At 42.5% G+C, this 22,082-nt stretch overlaps 1 protein-coding gene across 1 annotated transcript in view; it reads left to right on the top strand.

Annotated features, from left to right (window-relative positions):
- Positions 1-22,082, top strand: part of Cdk14 (cyclin dependent kinase 14) — a 534,124-nt gene that overhangs the window by 3,014 nt on the left and 509,028 nt on the right. Inside the window, exon 2 of the mRNA XM_021190228.2 lies at positions 4,471-4,502. Coding sequence (XP_021045887.1) covers positions 4,471-4,502 — 32 coding nt within the window. The remainder of the gene's footprint in view (positions 1-4,470; positions 4,503-22,082) is intronic.

The following is a 22,082-nucleotide window of genomic DNA, read 5'->3' as shown; positions in this document are numbered from 1 at the left end:
ATGGTGAAATGTCCATATCATTGTTCAGCCATAAGAAATCACTAATCCCTTAACTAGAAAACGATGACAGTTCATGTATGCATGTGATCTGCAATCAATGGTTGTTTTTAACAGTGATTCTGAGTACCAAAAAAGTAGGACTGTTTAATTTGTCATACATCACCAGCCATGCTGACTTTGTCACCATCAACCCCAAGCAGAACTGACCCGAGATTGCAACATAAGGTCAAATGAGACACATTGGGTTTCAAGCCACAGGGTTCTGATTTATGACATCTGTCGGGTGGTGACTACAGTAGAGCTATGGCTCTTTTTATAAGATGAGGGTAATTAAATTCTAAAGTCAAGCATCCATTTCCACAGTGACTATTTCTGGTTTCCTGCTCAATAGCTCACTGTGGTCACCTATTTAGGATGCTGGTCTTGTTTTGTTTTTTAGCTGGTTCCCTCCCCTTCCTGACTTAAAACTTGTAGGCTAGCTAAGGTAAACTTAATTGTAGGTAGCTTAAATGAGCCCACCCATTTCTGGGCCCTGCTAATTTTTTGACTTCACAGGCAGGCTTATGCAGATGCAGACACTCTTTCTCACCTGGTAGGACTCTTTCCTAGGGAAAGGAAGCATATGCTTGATATTTGAGAGGAGCCTGTGTAATGCCATTTGCTTAGAGGATGTGGAAGGAGGAAGCTGTGATTAAGGTGAATGCCCGTGGGTTTCTCGCCCTCTGCCTGTAGGTGTGTAGTTCTAGATTGTGTCATTGATGAGCCATTCCGTGAAGAATGGTAATTAGATGTAAAGTGAAATGCTCAGGTCTATGGTTTAACCCCTGTGCCAGATTCTTTCCCAAAGCAGCTATAAACGGTTTTAATTTGGGCTCAGTGAGGAGAGCTTGTCCAGTATGTGTGAGGCCCTGAACTCTGGGTCTAGCAAGAGGGAGGGGCAGGGGGAGGGTGCAGAAGAAGGAGTGGATATTATGGTAGTGAGACTTACGTTTATGGTTCTTCCATAAAAAATATATGGTTTTCATTTGCCAAAACCTTAGTATACATTAAAATATGACCATCTCTTTCTTTGCCACTGAGGTAGGACTCGTGAATACCAGGTTACCATATACCTTCTGGTGATAGATATTGTCCTGGTACCACGAGTTAGTGCTTGATATGACTGGAACACAGGCTAGTGAATGAGCATTGCCAGCATAAAGTGGCAAATTCCACAATGGAGATTAGTAGTGAACGTGCCATGGAGGACACAGCAGCATCTCCTCGGTGAGTTACTAAGAAGCCCTTTGGGAACTGCGTCCGAACCGAGGACCAGATAGAGTATCAACAACTTAATCTCTATCCTTTTGTTAAGTCAGAGTAGCACAATCTGCTTATTGTCCCACGACATCCTTGAGGACAATTGTGGTTTTACATTTACATAAATGATTAATGACAATCAGGGAATATAATCAATAACAAGATGTTGTGTGCATGTTTAGGTCAGAGTTTATTCATCGGTGACCTGATAGCTATCTGGCAAGGACACCTTTAATTGGTCTTTGTTATGCTATCAACTCCCTTTTAGGGCAAGGTGTGCAAGATTTAGAAGAAACCATGTCAGGTGTCAATCTATCAGTGAAAGGTATCTATTGAGTAATAGGCTTTTCAGTTTTCAGTCCAAATCTGTTCTTCCTGTGGTAAACAGGGCCTCACGGAGTCACCATGCAGTGCAGATCATCTGCTTTTCTTTATTGCTTAGCAAATGATTTTTTTCTTTATCCCCCCACCCCCGACTCCCTTTCTAACTCATCTCAGATCCACCCGTTCGAGTGGGATGATGGGGGAAATTGTCAGAACCAAGAAGGCAAGAAAGAGTGGACCGGTGTGAATATTGTGCCGCCCCCGCCCCCCCCCCCCCCGTTCAATTCCCAATGTCATTTCACATTTTCAGCCCCCAGTGGGTCAGCATGAGCTGGAGTCCAGCTTGGCCAAAGAAAACACACCCCTAAAGTTCCAGCACTTTGGGATGACCCCGTGAGATAAAACATTTCGAGAAGTTTCTCTTCTGAGTCACAAGCTTTGCAAGGCTGTCCGTGGCTGCTGTTCATCCACACTTGGTGACTGACAGAAGAAGCTGCAATTACATGCTCATGTATGTGCCATTTTGTGTTTGAAGTCAATGCTATTCATATACATAGAGATGCGTATAGCTACAAGGTGGGGAAACTTGTTTGTATCAGCGCATCACCAATGTTTTGTAACGGTCGTGCTGACCGAAAGACACACCGTTGTTGGCTGGGTTTGAGAGTTTCTAGATTAGAAGTGAAAATTCTGGTGAGAATTAGTCAGTGGGAATCAGCCAGGCTCTTCTGTCTTTCCTTCAGGGTTAGCATAAACTAAGAGCTCTGTAGTGATAAGGGGCATGTAATCGGTTTGAGGGGCAGTTTGTTGAGACTGGGACAGGGACTGCCATTTAATTTTCTGTTCAGGGCAACCTGTTCTGTCATGAAGAAAGTGGACAGTCTGTTATGGGTCAGTGTCTTAGGCTAAAAGGGGAAGACTATAAACTAACTGGTGTTTTAGCCTCGCACACAGCCTGTACCCTGCTACCCTGCCACCATAGCTACATACTTTTGGACTTTTTAAAATGGCAAATGTATGATCTGAAGAAGAGAAAAAAAACCTTTTCAAGATTGCTAGGAAGCCAAGCAAGGTGGCTCAAAACTGTCAACCCAGCATCTGGGAAGCTGAAGCAGGAGGATTACTGCTAGTTCTAGGCCAAACTGGGTTAAAGAGGAAGACCTTATCTCAAGAACTGCACCACACTATGACAACACAACACACCACACCTTACCACACCACATCTTACCGCAAACATACCACTCCACACCACACCTTACCACACTATAGCACACCACACCTTACCACACCACACCACACCATACCACATCTTACTACACCACACCACTCCACACCACACCTTACCACACTACAGCACACCACATCATACCACACCACACCATACCATTACCACACAGCTAGAGTATATACATTTTTACTTAGGAGTTTCTGCTTAGGCTCCTTAATTTCTCATAACTCAATTTCCAGAATAAATTGCTTTTCATTGCTTTTACCAGAGCAAAACCTTTCAAGCAATAGATATACCCACGCCTCTCCACCCAGGACGGAGTGTCTAGAACATCGTGTAAATGCCTATGCAGGAGTTTGTAGATTCGAAATATTTCTGTGACAGGTACTTTCAGATTAGTTAACATTTTGTGGCTCTTCCTTACTATGAAATATTTTAATTAACTGGGATTTAATGAACAGATAGTTGACAACTACAAGCTTTTATTTTTCTTTAGAATGAGATAAAATTCCATTTTTAGGGTTAAGTATATTCATTTTGAATGTGTTCTTTTTTTCCTTTGGAAACACTTGACTATAAAATTTATTATGTTAAGTTTTTTGAGTTAAGTCTTTTTTTTTTTTTTAGATTTATTTATTTATTATATGTAATTACACTGTAGCTGTCTTCAGACACTCCAGAAGAGGGAGTCAGGTCTTGTTATAGATGGTTATGAGTCACCATGTGGTTGCTGGGATTTGAACTCTGGACCTTCGGAAGAGCAATCGGGTGCTCTTACCCACTGAGCCATCTCACCAGCCCATGAGAGTCATTTCTTTCTTTCTTTCTTTTTTTTTCTTTCTTTTTTTTTAATACATTTTTAACTTCTTATTTTTTTATTATTATTATTTTCTTTATTTACATTTCAAATGCTATCCCAAAAGTTCCCTATACCCCCCCCCCCCGCCCGCCCCTGCTCCCCTACCCACCCACTCCCACTACTTGGCCCAGGCCTTGCCTTGTGCTGGGTCATATAAAGTTTGCAAGACCAAGGGGCCTCTATTCCCAGTGATGGCCGATTAGGCCATCTTCTGCTACATATACATAAGAGTTAAGTCTTTTATTCTACACAATACTTATTTGATAATGCTTGGCCTTTTATTAGGATGCTTAAACTTTAGTTAGAAGTAAACTATCACTTAGAGGCTATGCAGTATGTTTGCCATCCTAACAAGTGGCTTGGGAGGTCCCCAAAGCACACAGAAGGACGCACCAGGTGTTTGAGAGGAGATTGGTTTGCAGTAACATTGTGTTCCTTTTCTACTTCCATTCAAACATGTTCTACTGAAGGAGATGTGAAAGCCTTCCCCGCATGCTTTGCCTCCCTGTTTTCCAGAATGCTTCATTTACATATTTATGAAAAGCATTTCACAGAGAAACATGCTGTGCTGTTCCCACTCTCATTTGCAGTTTTTGTATCTTGTATCATGACATCGTTATTCAGGTTGGGGTACAGTTTTGCTTTCTGAGATGAAAACACTGGAGTGCTGGGCTTTCTGTTTTCTAGGAGTTAGATACTTGGTGTCTCTGGGATGCTTCACATTAACTGTTTTCTTTCTCTTTCTCTTTCTCTTTTCTAGCTCTGAAGAAAGACGACACCACCTTTGATGAGGTAGGCTGTTTCTTCCTCCAATACAAAGGCGTATTTATTTACTGTTAGGTACAGTCCATAGGTGCTGACTGCACTTAGAAGCAGAACGCAAAAACAAAAACAAAACCCCAGTAAGAGACAAGTAAGAAAAAACCCCTACAAGAAACAAGAAATAGCGTTTATTTATTTAGTTACCCCGTTAGTCTCCAATCTCAATAGTCGTTTAACTGAGTTTTGTCGCAATCATCAGAAATGTGTCTTTGAATCAATAAACAAAAGACGCATGCTCGCCTTTGTGTTGTTGCCTTCTTGCTGACAGCTGTGCTTGCTTGGGAAGCCCACTGTGATGCGCATGTGTTGGGCAAGTCCAGAGCTGTTGATAAGTTGGACAGCAAGGCTCCTTTCCAGACCTCGATGAATCAGGTGTGATGTGTTGACGTCACTGATTGTCTGCAAGGCTCCCAAAGGAGAAGGTGACTTTTTCTGTTCCAGTTTCCCTATTCTTTGTGGATCAGATGAGTCTCTGTTTACTTGCTACAAAGCAGTAGGAAAAAAAAAAAAGCCAAAGTTTATATGAAACAAAGGATTCTGAATCCGACTTAGACATTGTACTTCCCTGAGATTTTGTTACTGTTTCAGGGTGTTACAGACAGAAGTGTTTTTTTGTAACCGTCTAAAGCCAGTCATGGGTGGATGATTTGAATCTGCCCTGTGTGCACAGTGTATGAAGTTATATGTAAACAGAGATGATTCTACATCTTGTGCTTATCCCACAGCCCAATAAACGGGGTAGTTGGCTTTAATTGTTCAACGCTCTTAGATTCCATGATAGTGCTACCACGCCTCCCGCCACTGCAGTGAGCGAGTGAAAGGGCACATGTGCTCCTGGAATGTGCTTGCCCTGTCTCACAGGGAGGGCCCTTCAGGGCAAGGCTGCAGGCTGGGATTTCTGGATGAGGCTACAGCCATTTGGCTCTCATGGTCTGCTGCTTGATCAGAGCACCTGTTCCGACTTTGTGGTCCAAGCTCTGGAAAGCTGTGTCGCTGGACTCCGAAGCAACTTTCCCAGACAGTGTTCCTTTAATATCCTCCTAAAGCTAGTTCCTCTACTCCTTTCCCATCCTTAGTAGGTAATACTGGGATTTCCTCCAAACCTGCATTTCTGGAATTTCTACTGTTTCATTACTGAGATAATCTGTTTTCAAGAGAGTACTTTTTTTTCAGGAGAAATCAGAGTGAGAATATTTCCCTCCTTTTCTTTCCTTATAAAGAAAAATCTCCCCTATAATTATGGAAGTAATTTAACCTTACATAAAGAAAGACTTAAAAAAGAGAGGAAGATAAAACTCTTCAATTGTGTTGTCCAGATATATCCATTGTTGAATAGCCTCGCTTCTTTCTCCAAGTTTTAAAGCCATAACCCATTATTATACATAATGGGTATATGTAAGGCATGACATATTTCTCCATGTCTTCATAGGCTTCTCCTAGTTATTGTAAGTAATTAAAAAAAACAACACAAAGCAAAGCAAACAAACAAACAAAAAAGCCACCTCTTTTCTTATGTGTGCACCATTGTTGTGTGTGTTGTTCTATCTCGTAGCTGTAGGTACATTTGTCTAAACACACACATACAGCTGAGGGCTAGAGCAGAGTGATGGGTGGAGTATAAAAGGATGTCACAAGCTGGCAACTGCTCCTCTAACCGTACTTCTAAAGCCTCTGTGGAGTCAGAGGTCCTTGGCTTGCCATGTGAAACAATACCATCACTAGCTCACACAGCATTATTTTCTTTCTTCCATGGCATGGAGATTCTTTTAAAAAAATATTTTAAATGAGAGAGTCAGACACTATTATTTCCTCAGCCCAGCATTTCACAGATGAGCACATTAAGATGCGGAGGACCAGAGAGTAATTTTCAGCTAGTTAAGGAAAGCAGAAGGTCAGGGTCTGGGGCAGGGCAGCAGTGGGGCCTGCCTGGGGGTAAATGCTAAGGCATCTAACTGCAGTTGAGCAACAGCTGCTTGTTCCTCAGGTCTGCAAAATGGTAGTTCCTTCCTATTAGGTGACTTGAGTGGATGAAATAAATTAGTCTATGTAGAGCCTTTAGAATTCGATCGCGAATACTGGAAGTGGCAGAGTTTATATCATCCTCCATGGCTGTCACCAACACTGTGTATATTGACCTGTCTTCTCTACAAGGATGATGGAAGGATTCAATCCGAAAATAAGGCTACAGAGGAGAGTCCGTTTCAAATATACCTCTAACATTTCACTTAAGGCTCTGTGTAATGATTTGTGTATTGAGATGGTGAGAATATTATCTGAAATCTACCATTTAAAAATCTTCCACAAGGGGATGCCCCATCTGCTCTTGTTGCCCTTGGTCACAATTCGCGTGCTTAACTTTGAATAAGTGTTGGTAGAATATGAGCAACTGTCTGCCTGGGGAGCAGAGGGTGAGGAGTGGAGAGGAGGCAGCATGGCTTCCAACTTGCCACTGCTTAGCTATTTGGACACGGTTTTAACGGACTCAGTCTCAGTTTTCCCGTTTATAAGTCAACCAGTGAGGCTGCTTTTCAAGATGGTTTTGCCTCCTGCGTAGGATTCTAAGGAGCACAGTTAGCCCATTTAAGAGTAAAATCTTACCAGGGTCCAAGGGGAGAGCACTAGGTGTGTACCTATTTAGATGGGAAGTAACAGCTTTGTGAGGAGCATTTTCAGATTGCTGTAGTAGTAGAAGTAGAAGTTTTCTTGAATGTATTTTTTGTTTTTGTTTTTGTTTTTTTCTTTTTGATTCTTCCTCCTAGTGTTGGAATCTGTTCTCTGTAGTCTCTTGGAATTCACTTGAGACTGGAATCTTGCAGCTTGAGGGCTGGGTCAGTTTAGCTATGCAGCAAGGTGTGGCAGCTCTCTCCTTACTCTAGTTTATGAGCTTCGAGCTCCTTATCACAGGGACTTGCCAGGAGAGGCCTGCACTGGAGTGTGGGTGCAACTCTGTGATTGGCTTGAGGCTCTCTCTCAGGTGTGCGTAAGTGTTTGACCTGGAACAGAGGAGGAAAATAAGATGTGTTAGTTATTTACTCTTTGACTGTAATGCTCTGCTGACTTTTTAAAACAACATGAAATTGTATTAGGAATTTTGTAATGTAGATCATGTGTGTGTGTGTGTCTGTCCATGTGTCTGTGTGTGTGTCTGTCCATGTGTGTGTGTGTGTGTGTGTGTGTGTGTGTGAGACTGTGTGTCTGTGTGTGTTTACATGTGACCAGTTTGAAGTTAAGTGCTGAGGCCTCCAGATATTTACAGTGATAGGTAGTGAATGCTGTGGAAGCCCCTCATGGTTGGTTACAGGAAATTTAAGGGCCATTGGGACCCTGACTTAAATGATAGTCACTTTATGATCTGTGGATTCAATCTAAAAGTTTTGGATGGATTAATCAGTTTTAGAATTTCCAAAAAATGTTCTCTTCAGTTTGAACCTTACTTCCACAACCAACTGAAGTGTGGAGAGGTAAATGCTGCTGAGAGAACAGACCTACTAGATGCAAGGTAAAAGAAACCTGGTTTCTTCCGAAATTGCTTTTACTGGGCATGGTGGTATCACTGTGATATCCCCTCCACTCAGGGCCTGAGATTCTGCAGAACTTCCTGAACGTCTCTGTGGCCACATTCTTCCTTAGGTAGTAAACCTACATACACCACGCCTTTATGCTGAATATCAGGGTTTTTTAATGGTTTCTTTTGACTAATTATGATGCTTGATATACAAACGATGAGAAAATACAGGTGTTCACCAATGTAAATCTACCACATACAAAGTCTTGTGAATGTTGGAGACAAAGGCTCCAGTAAATGAGAGTGCATCCACATGGAAAAGATTGGAAACCTCTGTGGTTTCAGCAACCCACGAGTTACTATTGATTAAATGAGAACTTAGATTGTATGGTCTGTTTTGTGCTGTTTAAAAAAAAAAAAAAAAAAAAACAGATGAGGAACTCAAACAAAATGTTGACCATCCTTGGCTTTTTGGTGAGAAGTACAAAACTTTTAGTGTTTGAAATCAATCTTCAAAGTGTGGTCTGTAAATCTACATAACTCAGCACTTATTTTTATGGTTAAAAAAAAAAAACAACCAAAACAGTCTCCTAATATATGAGCTTTCTTGGCGTGTCTGCTGTTGTCATAGTTGCAACTCCCAAGGAGCTCCCGGGACTTGTTTTGCTATTTTCCACCTATTTAACTCTTGAAATCCTAGGGAAATGTTAACAAAATGTATACATAACAAAATCGTCATAAAAAAACCTTACCTGTGAGAACTCAGGAGTATATTTTAGAGGCCAACTTATATTATATATTTGCTTGCAGATAGATGGGGACAGTGTACCCCTGTTTTGGCTTCCGGTCTAGAGCATGGCCCCTGCTACTTAGATGATGATGTAACATTTGAGACAGGAAGTGCATCAGTGACTGAGGTTGTGAAGACACTGGACTGGGGGCAGGGATGTTCCTGGACCCTGTTTTTCAGTCACTGTGACTGCCTCTCCCTGGTGTCTGTGGGTATATACGTGGTCTCCAGCAGTCATTCAGTACGAAGGCTTTTCTTGCTTCTGGAGCTCCAGACCCTCCCTTTCCCCTCAGTTTCTAAAGTGTTTCCCTTTCATCCTCTGCTGTTCCCCCATGTCTTTGCCCACCCAGTCCCACTGCCCTGGCCCTGGATGTTGCCCTTCTTTCTTCTGAGGCAGGGCATCTCTCTCTCCTGCCAGTGCCCTCAGTGGTGTGCTCCTTGACACATCATAGGCAATCTCCGTCAGCCTGGATTTTTGACCTATCATCTTATCTTCTCACCTCATAGATGCCAGGAGCTGTTGGGGAAATCCCTCTGCAAATAAATGTATCAGTTATCGAGGTGGCTGCTACCTCGAGTAACTGAAGAGCCTTTCATCTCTGTGGCTGTCACTGGCCAGAGTGCTGCTGAACTGTCGGCTCCTTGTCTGTAGTGGAAGGCTTTTTCACTGCATATTCCTTTCCTAGGACTGTCTGAGTGACGGGCTTCAACAACACACATTTCTGGAGATAAGAAGTATACCAGAAATCAGGATGCTGATAGAGTTAGTTTGTTCTACAAGCTGAGAGAGAAGGACCTCTCCCCAGGTACCTCTCATTGGCTTATAGATGCTGGCTTCTACCTGGTTCTTTATCTCATCTTTCTGCAATATGTGTTTATCCTTCCCCCCCGCCTTCCCTCCTTCCCTCTCTCCCCCTCTTTCCACAGGGACATACTACATAGCCAAGACTATCCTGGATTCAGGATGCTCCTACCTCTGCATAGAAAGTGCTAGGACTATTTTTCGTCCTCTTCTTTTTTTAATCATGGCATCTTTCAGATGGAATCAGGAGCTCTCTAGATTCCCATAAAACCTCCTGTTAATTTAATTATATTTGTAACAATCCTTTTTCCTCCTTCCTAAGTATGATCACTTCTGGAAGTATCAAAGTTAAAACGTAGACGTGTGAGTTTTCACGGACTCTGATCAACCACTACATGCTTTCTTTTCTTAAAGCTCCCGGTCTTCGTAGCGTCCCACGTGCCTGGCACACTGGCCTTCCCCGCTCCTCCCTGACTCCAGAGAGCAGTTGCTTTCCTCCTGTTCTGGCCACTTCCTCTTCCCTTTTCCTGACCCCCATCTCCTACTCTCCTCTTCCAGAAGCTTCCAGGCCTGATTCCCCTCTATATTTCTGGGCGATCCCCTTTCCTAGCCTGTTGGCCACGGGCTCTGAGCATGCTCCACTCGCCCCCTCATGTTTTCTTCTGTGACAGTGGCCCTCTGCCCTCTGAGATCATGTCTCATGCTCTCATTGAGTGTCTCGTCTGTCCCTTGCTTTTGGCTACCCTCTTATTATAGTCACTCCAGAGTGACTCAGCTTTCTATTCCAAACTCTTCACTGAGGTATCCGTGTGCCCATTTAGGTGTTTCTGCCCTTGTATCTACAGCCATCCTGGGCTCAATGCACACAGAATATTAATAATTCCTGTGTTGCCCAAACCTACACCATCTCTTGCTTTTAACTTAGAAACTGGCTTTTCCAGCTATGTGATTTTACTGGCTCAGCTCTTCTTGTGTCCCCTTGGCTCCCACCACTACCACGGGCACATAGTTTTGACATCTCTTGCCTGGCCTTGTGGTTGTCTTCTGTCTGTCCATCCTCCCTGTGCTTGCTCCCAGTTCCAACCTGACGTGATCTCCGATACAAATGATGCTCTGCTCATACTTCCGCCTTTATAGGTCTTTGTCGGCCGTAAGTTCATTTTCCTGGTTTGACTTTCAAGGCTTTTTGCAGTCTTTTGTGTTTCTGCGTTGCCGTGCCTAGCGGACATTTATTCAGTGCTCTGATGCCCTCGTTATCTTTACCTCTGCTGCCTGTCAGCTCGGTGCTCTGTCACTGCCACCTGCTTTATCTCCGCTCCTCTTTGGTCTCATGACTTCATTGCTCCTTCACTCCTTCCTTCTCCAAAAGTCTTTCAAGTAATGACCCTCCCCTACTGAAAGACTCGTACATCTAGAGCTTATGGATGTCTTGTGTCGGTCTCTGGTCATTAGCTCAGCTTGATTCTCCATCCGGTCAGACTCAGAGAGGTAAATACTGAGTTGTTGAGCAGGTGGCCTCCCATGGCATCTTTCCGTCTCATTCTGTCTTATAGAAATAGTCTTCATTATTATCTTGTTTGTTTTTCACTGTGGTCGTTCTGCCTACCTCAGATGCTGTGGATCACAGGGCACTGGCTAGTTTTTATGTCAGCTTGACACACAGTAGGCTCATTGGAGAGGAGGGAACCCCTACTGGGAAAACGTCTCTATAAGATTGGACTGCAGGCAAACAGAAGAAAACCAAGAAGGATGACCACTGGGTGGATACTTCATTCCTCCTTAGAATAAGGAACAAAATACTCATGAAAGGTTATAGGTACAGAGNCAAAATTTAGAGCTAAGATGAAAGGATGGACTATCCAGAGACTACNCCATNCGGGAGTCCATCCCATCATCAGNCACCAAACCTAGATACTAATGCTCATGCCAGCAAGATTCTGCTGAAGGGACCCTGATATTGCGGACTCTTGTGAGGCTATGCCAGTGCCTGGCAAACACAGAAGTGGATGCTCACAGCCAGCTATTGGATGGAGCACAGGGTCCCCAATGGAGGAGCTAGAGAAAGTACCCAAGGACCTGAAGGGGGCTGCAACCCTGTAGGTGGAACAACAATATGAACTAACCAGTACCCCCTGAGCTCGTGTCTCTAGCTGCATATGTAGCAGAAGATGGCCTAATCAGCCATCATTGGGAAGAGAGGCCCCTTGGTCTTGTAAACTTTATATGACCCAGCACAGGGCAAGGCCTGGGACAAGTAGTGGGAGTGGGTGGGTAGGGGAGCAGAGGTGGGGGGAGGGGTATAGGAAACTTTTGGGATAGATAGCATTTGAAATGTAAATAAAGAAAANAANAAAAAATTAAAAAAAAAAAAAAAAAGATTGGACTGCAGGCAAACCTCTGCAGGATTTTCTTAATTGGTGACTATTGTGGGAGGGCCCAACGCCCATTGTGGGTGTCACTCCTGGGCCAGTGATCCTGGGTTCTATAAGAAAGCAGGCTGAGCAAATCATGAAGAGCAAGGCAGTCAGCAGCAGCCCTCCATGGGTGCTGTGTCAGCTCCTGCCTCCAGTCCCTGCCCGTTAGTGCTCCTGCCCTGAATTTCTTCAGTGATGAACAGTGATGTGGAATCATCAACCAAATAAACCCCTTTCTCTCCCAGTTGCTTTAGTCTTGGAGTTGTATCACAGCAATAGTAACACTGACTAAGACACAAGGTAACCTATATGTTATTGTTTTAATTATAGCAGAGGCCATTGTATTTCAAGCTTATGCTCTTGCACAGGTTGAAAAAGAGCCTCAAGTCTCCTCAATTCTCTTGCTGGAAATTTAGTTTAAATTTTGCACGTCGAAAACTTTCCCAGGGTTTTTTTTTTTTTTTTTTTTTTGCGATTTCTATTCTAAAAGTGTTCGATCAGATTTGCCATCTCCCTAATTATGGTAGACATAATTACATAATTACCATAATTATGTCTCCTCCAGGCCAGTGGCTGGAGTGTCCGGGTAGTGCTGTAAGAGTCAGAGAAGAAGTACAAGTCACAGAATGCTGAATGTGTGACATTTGGGGGAACTAGTCACCTTCGTTTTGACAAGACCACAGAGCTCATAGAAACCGAATAGAATCCTGTTTCTGCCTTGAACATCGCTATTCTGCTAGCAGGGTCACCAAGCTGTAGCTGTCTGTGTCTGTGAAGGGTGAGTGCTCCCCCACCCCCAGCTGTTTCCATGTGTGTGTGTGTGTGTGTGTGAATTCATTCGTGGAAAGCTGGCCTTTGACATTGGAAAAGTTTCCGTATTGCATAAGTACTTAACATTTTTCCTAACACGTGGAGTTTGAAGTCCTGCGGTTGCTTGGCCGTGCCTGAGGTCTTCTCTTACCAGGAAACCAGGATGATTGGAATTGACCAATCAAGGCTGAGGTGTCTCTCTGTTTCTTGAATCTGTGGTCTACTGTTGATTTCTAAAATGACAGCAAATGTGTCTTTTTTTTTTCTTGACGTTGCAAGTTCATAACGGCATAATTACAAACCATTTGAACCATCCACAGCTCTGTTTTACAAGTCTGTTTTCTTTAGACCATGCCAGTATTTTTAAATTTCTTAAAAGAGCATTTTCAGCATTTAGACAATAATTAAAGTGATACATTTCCTCTTGTGAGTCTGTTTTATTTTATTTTTTTTTTACTTTTAATATATCATTCTTGTTATTCTTTGAATTTATTGTTTGGTTTTAGCATACTGTTTTCTCTTAATATTTAGTTTTATTAACTACTTCTTTAAAAACATATAGCCAGGAAAGCTTACTAAAACTTTCTCCTTTCTGATGTGAAACCATGACAGTAATATTTATTACATGGTATTTTTAAGATAAAAGATGTTTTCTTCATATATTTTTAGTGTTTAAAATTTATTTTTTATTTTGTGAGCATAAGTGTTTGCCTATACTTTGTGCACGTACATCACATATGTGCCTGGTTTTCAGAGAGGCCAGAAAAGGAAGTTGGCTCCCCTGGAACTGGAGTCACAGACAGTTGTGAGAAGCCATTTGGGTGCTGGGAATCAAACCCTATATATATATGAATGGGATGGGATGGGATGGGATAGGGAAGAAGAAACTATGAGAAAAACCTTTCTATGTTTTTTTTGTTTGTTTTTTAAAAAGATTTGTTTATTTATTTATATGAGTACATGTCTTCAGACACACCAGATGAGAGCACTGGATCCCATTACAGATGGTTGTGAATCACCATGTGGTTGCTGGGAATTGAACTCAGGACCTCTGGAAGAGCAGTCAGTGCTCTTAACCGCTGAGCCATCTCTTCAGCCCGTTTTTATGGTTTTTACGAGCAGATACAAGACAGAAAAATATTCCAACAGCATATAGTTATATTTCCAGGAAAATTTATATAAGTCTTCTCAGTGATCAAAATGCTTTATCTTTGGTTTTGTTTTGAGATAAGGTCTTAATATATAGTGCCGGCTATCATAATATTTACTGTGCAGCTCAGGATGGCCTTGAATTCATAGCCATATTCCTGCCTCAGCTTTCTGAGTGCTGAGTTTGCCGGCACCCACATCTCATCCAGCTTAACAACGTATAAACATGACATGTAGGTGCTGAAAGAGGCAGAGAACGCAGGGAGTGTCGGGATTCTCAGCTCTATGCCCTTATTTGTTCTTTTCCAGTCTAGGATGTCCACGTGTGAGCTGTCTACGTGGTGTAATGTTTGGAAGATGTCTTCAAAGTCAGAGTTTAAGAATTATAATCTCTGCCTACTATACCTCAAATGTGCCACGCAACTCTGTGTTTCAATCAGTGTAAAGGCTGCAGTGTGCAACTGCTTTTCTTTCTCACATACAGCAGATTGGTGTCACCCTTTCGGTATATTTTAATGGTTCTCTGGAAGGGAAAGGAAGGGACAGAGTTGTCGTTAGAATGCCACAAACTTCAGGCATCCCAGGGTTTGCCAGTGAGAATGTGTCAAGCCTGCCTTTATCCCCCCTAGTGTATGTGTTGGCGGAGACAAACCGCTGTGTGTCCCTAGGATTTAGTCCTTGCGTTCAGGTGAGACTGTAGTGACTCTAACTTACTTATGTGTGGGTGTTTATCGAGTCTGTTTTCAAACAGGCAGATGACACCAGTGCAGCAGTGGCCCTGGGCAGGGAAGAGGAGAGTTTTCAACATATTCTCTGAGGAATGGGGCTTAGGCTTCTCCGGGTCCTCTGCTCTACCCATGCGTTGCTTCTGGAGGAGCCCAGAGGCAGTATGGGGCTTGTCACATCCTTTTAAGTATGTGCAGATGATAAAAATGATCAGGGGCTCGATTTAAAGATACCCACCACTGATACAAGGGGGAGGAGCGAAGACACGTATCGCTACATCGTGTGCGGTCTGGGCGTCTTAGAATGGCTCCGTTTCGGAACATGATTTCTGAGTTCTGATTGAGAAAACAGGGTTTTCTTAGTTCTACAGTTTCTGCCTTTTGATACCAGATTAATATTCCAGATACTGCAACCAGAAGAAAAGCGACATTTTTAACCAAGGGAACTTATTCTATGGCAGACAAAAATGAATTTTTGTCATTTTCTTGAAAATATTTTTCTCATTAACCTAGATGAGTTGTAGCTAAAGAAGAAATAAAGATTGATGAGATAAGCGTGTTTGTTTTGGCTTGTCATTCATGGCCTGAGTTACACATTCTTTTGTGTTGTAGGTGCTCATTTGTTTTCAGTCTTCGGCTCCCCCGCTCTCCTTAGATTGCTTTCATGTGAATATGATGGAGAATGCCTGCAGTGCCCACTTCTCTCTTAAAAGGCAGACTCTTACGTTTTACAGATGAGGATCCTTGGGTCATTAGATATTGGGGTTCAGGTGTGCAAAAGGCTTGATAACATATGGCCTGTGCCAGATGCCTTAATTGAGTTTGGAACTTCCCTAGGGGGTTTGCATGACTCTGTCTAAATGATGTGTCACACACGCAACAAAAGGTGCTTTAGTCATAGGGAGACAAAAGCAAACTTGTACTTTGTAAAGCGCACGGAAGACTGCACAGTGTGGACCACATTAGCTCCCGAGTAGTCACTGGAAGATGCACATATGAGAGCCTGTGTGGCTGACCTCACGTTGTCACTCACAGTTGTATGACCTCACTTTTGGCTGAGCCATTTTGACTATGTTCTGCATTTCCTGTGTTTCTCTGATGACATTGTCTGGAGTCAGCATTTTACCTGGATGCCCGGCAGGAGAAATACTGCATGGGTACTATGTGACATCTGACATACAGACCATGAAGGACCCAGAGGCTACCTGCGTTTGGTAGTAATCCTAGCAGCTTCCTTTTTTTTTTTTTTTTTTTTGGTTGTTTGTTTTAAAGAGAAAGATTAAAAATGAAGATCATAAAGTTGTATGCATGGTGCGTGTTAGGGGGTGGCCAGTGTCTGGTAAGAATTGGAGAGAAAAACATGAGCAAAAAATGCTGTGAGAAAAGAATTCAATTAAAGGCTTAAAAAAAGAATGGATTCCTGCAGTGAATAGGACATTTAAAAAGGTTTAGTTATTTAACTATTTTGTATGTTTGTGTGCTTTCTTGCATGAACTTGGTGGGTGCCACATGCATGCAGTAACCTGAGAAGGCCAGAAGAGGGTGTTGGTCCTCTGAAAAGGCAGTAACATGCAGGTGGGAGCTGACATGTGGGTGCTGGGAGCTGAATCCAGCCAGGCCCTCTGCAAGAGAATCTAGTGCTCTTAAAAAACTGAGCCATTTCTCTAGCCCCATAGGACAGTTTTTGAGTCAAGCTACACCTAGCTTCTTGAGAGGAGGAAACCAAGGCATGAAATAATTACAACAATTAAAAATAATATTGGAGAAAACCTGACTGATTAATTATTATGAAATCAAAGGGGTCTCTTTCTTAATTTACTCTTTACATTTCAGATTCCAGTTTTAAGCATAATTCAAACTATGTTCACATTGGTTTTTTTCTGGATTTAAACGAGGCTTGTATAGAATGTTCGGTGAATCATACTTGATTCCTTTAGTGATATTTATATGTGATTACATTTATGGCTGGGCCATAGCGCTCTGAGACAGTGGAGGTTATGGAGAGTTTATCTGTCGGATGGCAGCTGCGTGGTCTAGAGGCCAGGTCACACTGGGAGGCTTGGTGAGTGATGTCGGTGTGTGTTGTAACTGGCAGGTTCTGAAAACAGTTTTAGAACATTTGGCTGGGGGTGGAAATTACCTTCAGTGGTCAAGGCAGAGTGGTTAATATTGAATATATTTTTTTCTTTGAGTCCTGAATATATATACATGGATTCTGAGCTCATGCATATGAAAGGAACTCGCCTTCATATTTATTTCATATTGTGGCAGCTGGAATCTTTGTGAAAGGATAACTATACAGAAAATAAGTAGATATTTATAACATTTACATTTAGAAGAGATGAAAGGCTTGACTTGGCAAAGAGAAGAGACACTGAATTCTTTTTTCTTGTTAATTTATTTAGGTGGTTGTGGGCACTGAAGAAAGAAAACAACGCTAGAAAAATTTTCTTTTTTCTTTTTTTTTTTCTTTATGTCTTTCTCCTCTTCTCCCTGGCCCATTTCCTTGGATGGTCTTCTCTTTTGTTTTGAATTCTGCCTGGCTTTGGTGAAACACATAGCTCTGTCTCCTCTGTAATAGGTGGTAGAGCTGGTAGCTAGTGAACTTCGTCTGTCCTGAGCCTTGTCACTTGGCCTGTCACAGGCCAGGCACTGGGATGGCAATGGGATAGTGGCATTTTTAGTGCCATGCTCCCATGGGTGCTGATGTAGATTTTTGTTTGTTTGTTTGTTGTTTTGTTTGTTTGTTGGGGGAGGGGGTGCGTAATGTGTACTGGCTAGGGATGAAGGGAGATGTCTCTGTTGGGAGATGTCTCTGTCCAGAGATAGAGATGTTCTGTGCTGCCAGCGTCTGATACCAGGGCTGGCCCGTGTGCTGCCCCCTGCTGTGCTCCCCGTGGGCTCCAGGGTGCACATCAGTTCAGTTACTTTGTCTTTTGTTTCTGACAGAACTTTAGTTGTATAAAGAAGACGCGCCGGGAGGGTACCCACATGAGGGATGATTTCAGATTCTTTTTCGGACCACCTGGGCTCAGGCATAGGAGAATCTATTCTGTATTCATGGGTTTATTCCCTCTCTTTTTAATGAGAAGGAGTAAGGAAGTGGGAAAAAAAAATCTCAAGAGAGCAAAACCAGTTTTCCGGTCACCAGGCTCATTAGGTTAATATTTACTTTCAGAATGAATGTATCTGCCAGCCCTTCCTGCCGTTTGTTTGGCAAGAATTTAATATCCACTTGAAAGCTCAAATTATGTTCCACTTCCACTGGGCACTTCGCTCCCAGGCTGGTGGCCTGTGTGCCGGTCCTGACCCCCAGCTGTGATTTCTCTTTCTTTTTTTTCTTGAAGTGACTCATATCTTGGGTTTTGGGGAAGAAATGAAACTGAGACAGATTTCCCCATTTCTCTGTGTCTGCTGTCCAGCCTTGGTCAAATGGTGAAATGAGACCTTGTGCTTTTCTAACAAGCCTGCTGAGAGGCATGATGAGATTAGACATCTGGTTAATGTCCAACCTTGAAAAGCTAACAATCACATCTGAAACCTGTGTATATCTTTGTTATTAATTCTTTGCGTTATAAAAGCGCAGTGAATCATTTGTGGAAAGGTGCATACAACTCAGATGACATTGGGAGCACTGGAAATGCAGGAAAAATGTTTTGTTTAGCAATAACTCATTTTTCCAGTATTTTTATTAATTTGTATTTTAAGATTGATTTTTCTCTTTAAATGATGTGTATGTGTGTCTGTGCATGTGTGTGCAGGTATTCTTGGAGGCCAGGAGAGGGCAGCAGACTCCAAGGAACTGGAGTTATAGGCAGTTGTAAGCTGCCGAATGTGGGTGTCGGGAGCCAAACTCCGGTCCTCTAAAAGAGCAGTACCTACTCTGTACTGCTTGCTGAGCCATCTCTCCAGCTCCTTATTTTTAGTATTTCAACAGAATATTGATTTTAGTTTGTAGGTTTTTTTTTTTTTTTTTTTTTTTTTAAATAAAGCTATCTTGTCATAAACGATTGTTGCTCTATCCACTCCTTGTGATGGCTCAGTCTATCTTTGGTGCTATTTTGGAGACATGGTTTAATACATAATTGTTAGTTAAGAGTTAAAATCAATTTTTATTAACTTGTTTTTCATTTTGGTATATTTCTTTTAACTCTGTTAATTCCAGTATTCTTCAGAGGTTTTCTGGATACACAAGCCTCCTTCCCACAAATTATTGTTTATGTTTTCTGTTTCTAGTGTCCCGTGACATTATTTTTTAAATGTTCGATGCTATAATTTTTCTCAGTGGAAGTTGTTAATTTTCCTTATGTCTCAGATGCATATCTTATAATATAACATTATTAATGAACATAAAATATTGATTATTTTAGCCCCACTGGACCGCTAATAACGAAAAGTCTTAAGATACATTTCGTAGTACCGTGAATGATTTTTAAGGCATCTTATGTCAGGGAACTGCCAAATATGTCTCATTATTAGAGGCTATTTTGAGGATTTACAAAAAAATGTCAAAGGAGAAAGCTGACTATGCTCAGATTCTTTAGCTGGTACCCGTTGTTCTTTGATGTATGTATAGCAGCAGATGCATCCATTTTTGAAGTCACAAGTATGGCCTGTAAACCTTTTGTAATCCCAGCATGGTATTTATGTATAGCTGGAAGTGTGAGAATATTTTATGAACTTTTATTAGCACATAAACTATCATTTGGGGAATCTGCAAGGCAGCGAATGAACAGGAATTACAGATGTAGCAGTCAGTATGGCGAGGCATTTTCCTTTGAGATTTCATTTCTGATCTGAGCGTGGACTGGAACCCACATCTCAGCTTGTAACTCTGGCGCTGTGCAGGTGGCTGGGAGCAAGGCTGAGCGCGGAGTGGAAGGCTAGAGCAGGAGATAGGGGCGCTCCTCTTATCTTCTTCCAGACTCTACAAGGCCCCTGGGCGCCTCCTTTTCCTTAGCTGTCCAATAAGGATACTGATCTCTGCCAGGAGAAGTTGTGAAGAGCGGTAACCTAAAGCTTGTAAATCCTTTCAGAGGTCTTGGCTTCAAGCCTTCACAACCACTTCGTGGAGCAGCACCGTTCACGATTGTGGAGTGGCGTGCGCTTGATGATATGAGCCCTTGCATTTGGGGCGCAGACTCAGTGCTGGCCACGCGGTGCCTGCCTAGCTTCCACACAGGCTCCAGTGATCTCATCTTCAAGATGAGAAAACCCACACTCACTGCACAATCCAGGGTGAGGCTTCCTCCTGTTACTGCCTTAGCTTCTGACGTCACACAGCCTCGTGTTGGTCACGTTAACTGGGTCTAACTACAGGGAAAGTGTACAAGGTGGCTTTTGATGGGTAAGAGTTATATCCAAACAGACATAACTTTGTGAGCCCCACTCACCTTTGTGAGCCTTTGTGAGCCCTACTCACCGATATTTTTATAAAGAAACAAGGCTTACGTGTGCCATGTCTGCTTCTGTGGTGTGCAGCTGGTGACAGGAATTACACAGAGGCAGCATTGATCATCCTTAGTGGAGTGGGAGGAAGGTAGTACCCATTTTTCCTGTTCCTCCTCCTGGTTTGGGGCCTCCCTGTGTCTTCCTGGATCTATTTGGCTCTCTGTTTCGTTTGTTGACATTTTGGCTGGAAGGTATTCAATTGTCTACAGGAGCTGGGCTTCCCAGTTCCCTGGCTCCTGCATCCCTGAAAGGAATAACCAGGATATTTCTGTCTTTTTCCAGTGTCCAGTTCTTTGCACTTGCAAACAAAAACTGAAAGACTAGCCAGTCAACACTTTTGAGATCTTTCTGGGGTGTTTGTATTATTTGGATTTTTGTCTCCCCGCCATTCCCCCCCCCCTTTTTTTTTCTGAATGCCACAGGGAGTAAGCCTAGGACATGGGATAAGTCTTATCATAAAATGTTTTTCTTCCTGTCAATATTTGCATCAATTAAGTTTTACAGATATGGAAGAAACTGAGTCTTAGAACAAAACAGTTTGCACAGACCTAGTGACGTTTCTGAGCTAGCGATGATGTAGACCCCAGTTTCTTCAACTTTGTATTGGGGCCCTGTGTCAGGTTGTGTTATTGAATATGGATCTTGTGGACAATTTGGTGATAGTAAATGTTTGGGGACATGCAATGACACAAACTTAATTCTACATTAAATGTTTGATGAAGTCATTTTTGGGGGGGAGGGGCATGCTTGTGATTGTTATACTGTGCAACTTTACTATACCTTGGTTTTGAACACATATTATATGTACCACATTCCACTGTATCATCTGTATCATGTTTTTTGTTTTGTTTTGTTTTGTTTTTGTTTTTGTTTTTTGGTTTTTTGGTTTTTTTTTTTTTTTTTTGGTTTTTTTGAGACAGGGTTTTTCTGTGTAGCCCTGGCCTGACTGTCCTGGAACTAGACCAGACTAGACTAGACTGGCCTTGAACTCAGACATCCACCTGCCTCTGCCTTCCAAGTGCTGGGATTAAAGGTGTGTGCCACCACTGCCCAGCTCACACATAGTTTTCTCATCTCATAGAAACACAATGGTTTAGTTACAGAAAACAAGGTCTTACTATTTTCTTTCTTTCTTTTTTTTTTTTTTATTACATGGGTTTTATTCTCTTTGTGCCTTACTTTACAATTAAAAAAATTATTCATTCATTTTACATTCCATTTTCTGTATCCCCCATTCCTCCAAGTAGTCCCCCAAGACCCTGCCCCCCATTCTTCTCTCCCCTTCTTCTTTGAGAAGGGGGAACCCCTTATGGGTGTTAACACATCAAGCCACTGCAGGACTAGATTCATTCTTTCCCACTGAGGCCAGAAAATGTGACAGTCAGGGAAACAGGATTCACGGGGAAGCAACTGATTCAGGGACAGCCCCCACTCCAGTTTTTGGGAAACCCACATGAAGACCAAGCTGTGCATCTGCTACATTTGTGCAGGGGGCATAGGTCCAGCTTGTGCTCATTCTTTGGTTTGTCATGGTTCAGTCTCTGGGAGCCCTCAAAGGTCCAGGTTAGTTGACTCTGTTGGTTTTCCTGTGGAGTCCCAGTCCTCTTCAGGTCCCTCCGTCCTTTCCCCAACTCTTCCATAAGACTTCCTGAGCNTCATCTANTGTTTGGTGTTNCCTCTNCATCTCTTTCCATTGGCAGCTCACCTCTGCTGGCTGGTAGACCCGACTGGCAGGCATATAAATTTGTTCTGAAAGTACCATGTCACTGAATGCTTTCATTTTATAGATTGGGGAAATTGATGCCTGCTAAGTTAACTCCAATCAGAGCTAAAATACACACTCCTTCTAGACACAGCCGACTTACACAGTCTTCCACAATTTAGACAATTATTTTTCAGTCCTT

The sequence above is a fragment of the Mus pahari genome, chromosome 2 (genome assembly GCF_900095145.1).
Source record: "Mus pahari chromosome 2, PAHARI_EIJ_v1.1, whole genome shotgun sequence".
Taxonomy (NCBI): Eukaryota; Metazoa; Chordata; class Mammalia; order Rodentia; family Muridae; genus Mus; species Mus pahari.
The sequence above is the reverse complement of the archived record's forward strand: the minus strand, read 5'-3'. Positions and strand labels throughout refer to the sequence as shown.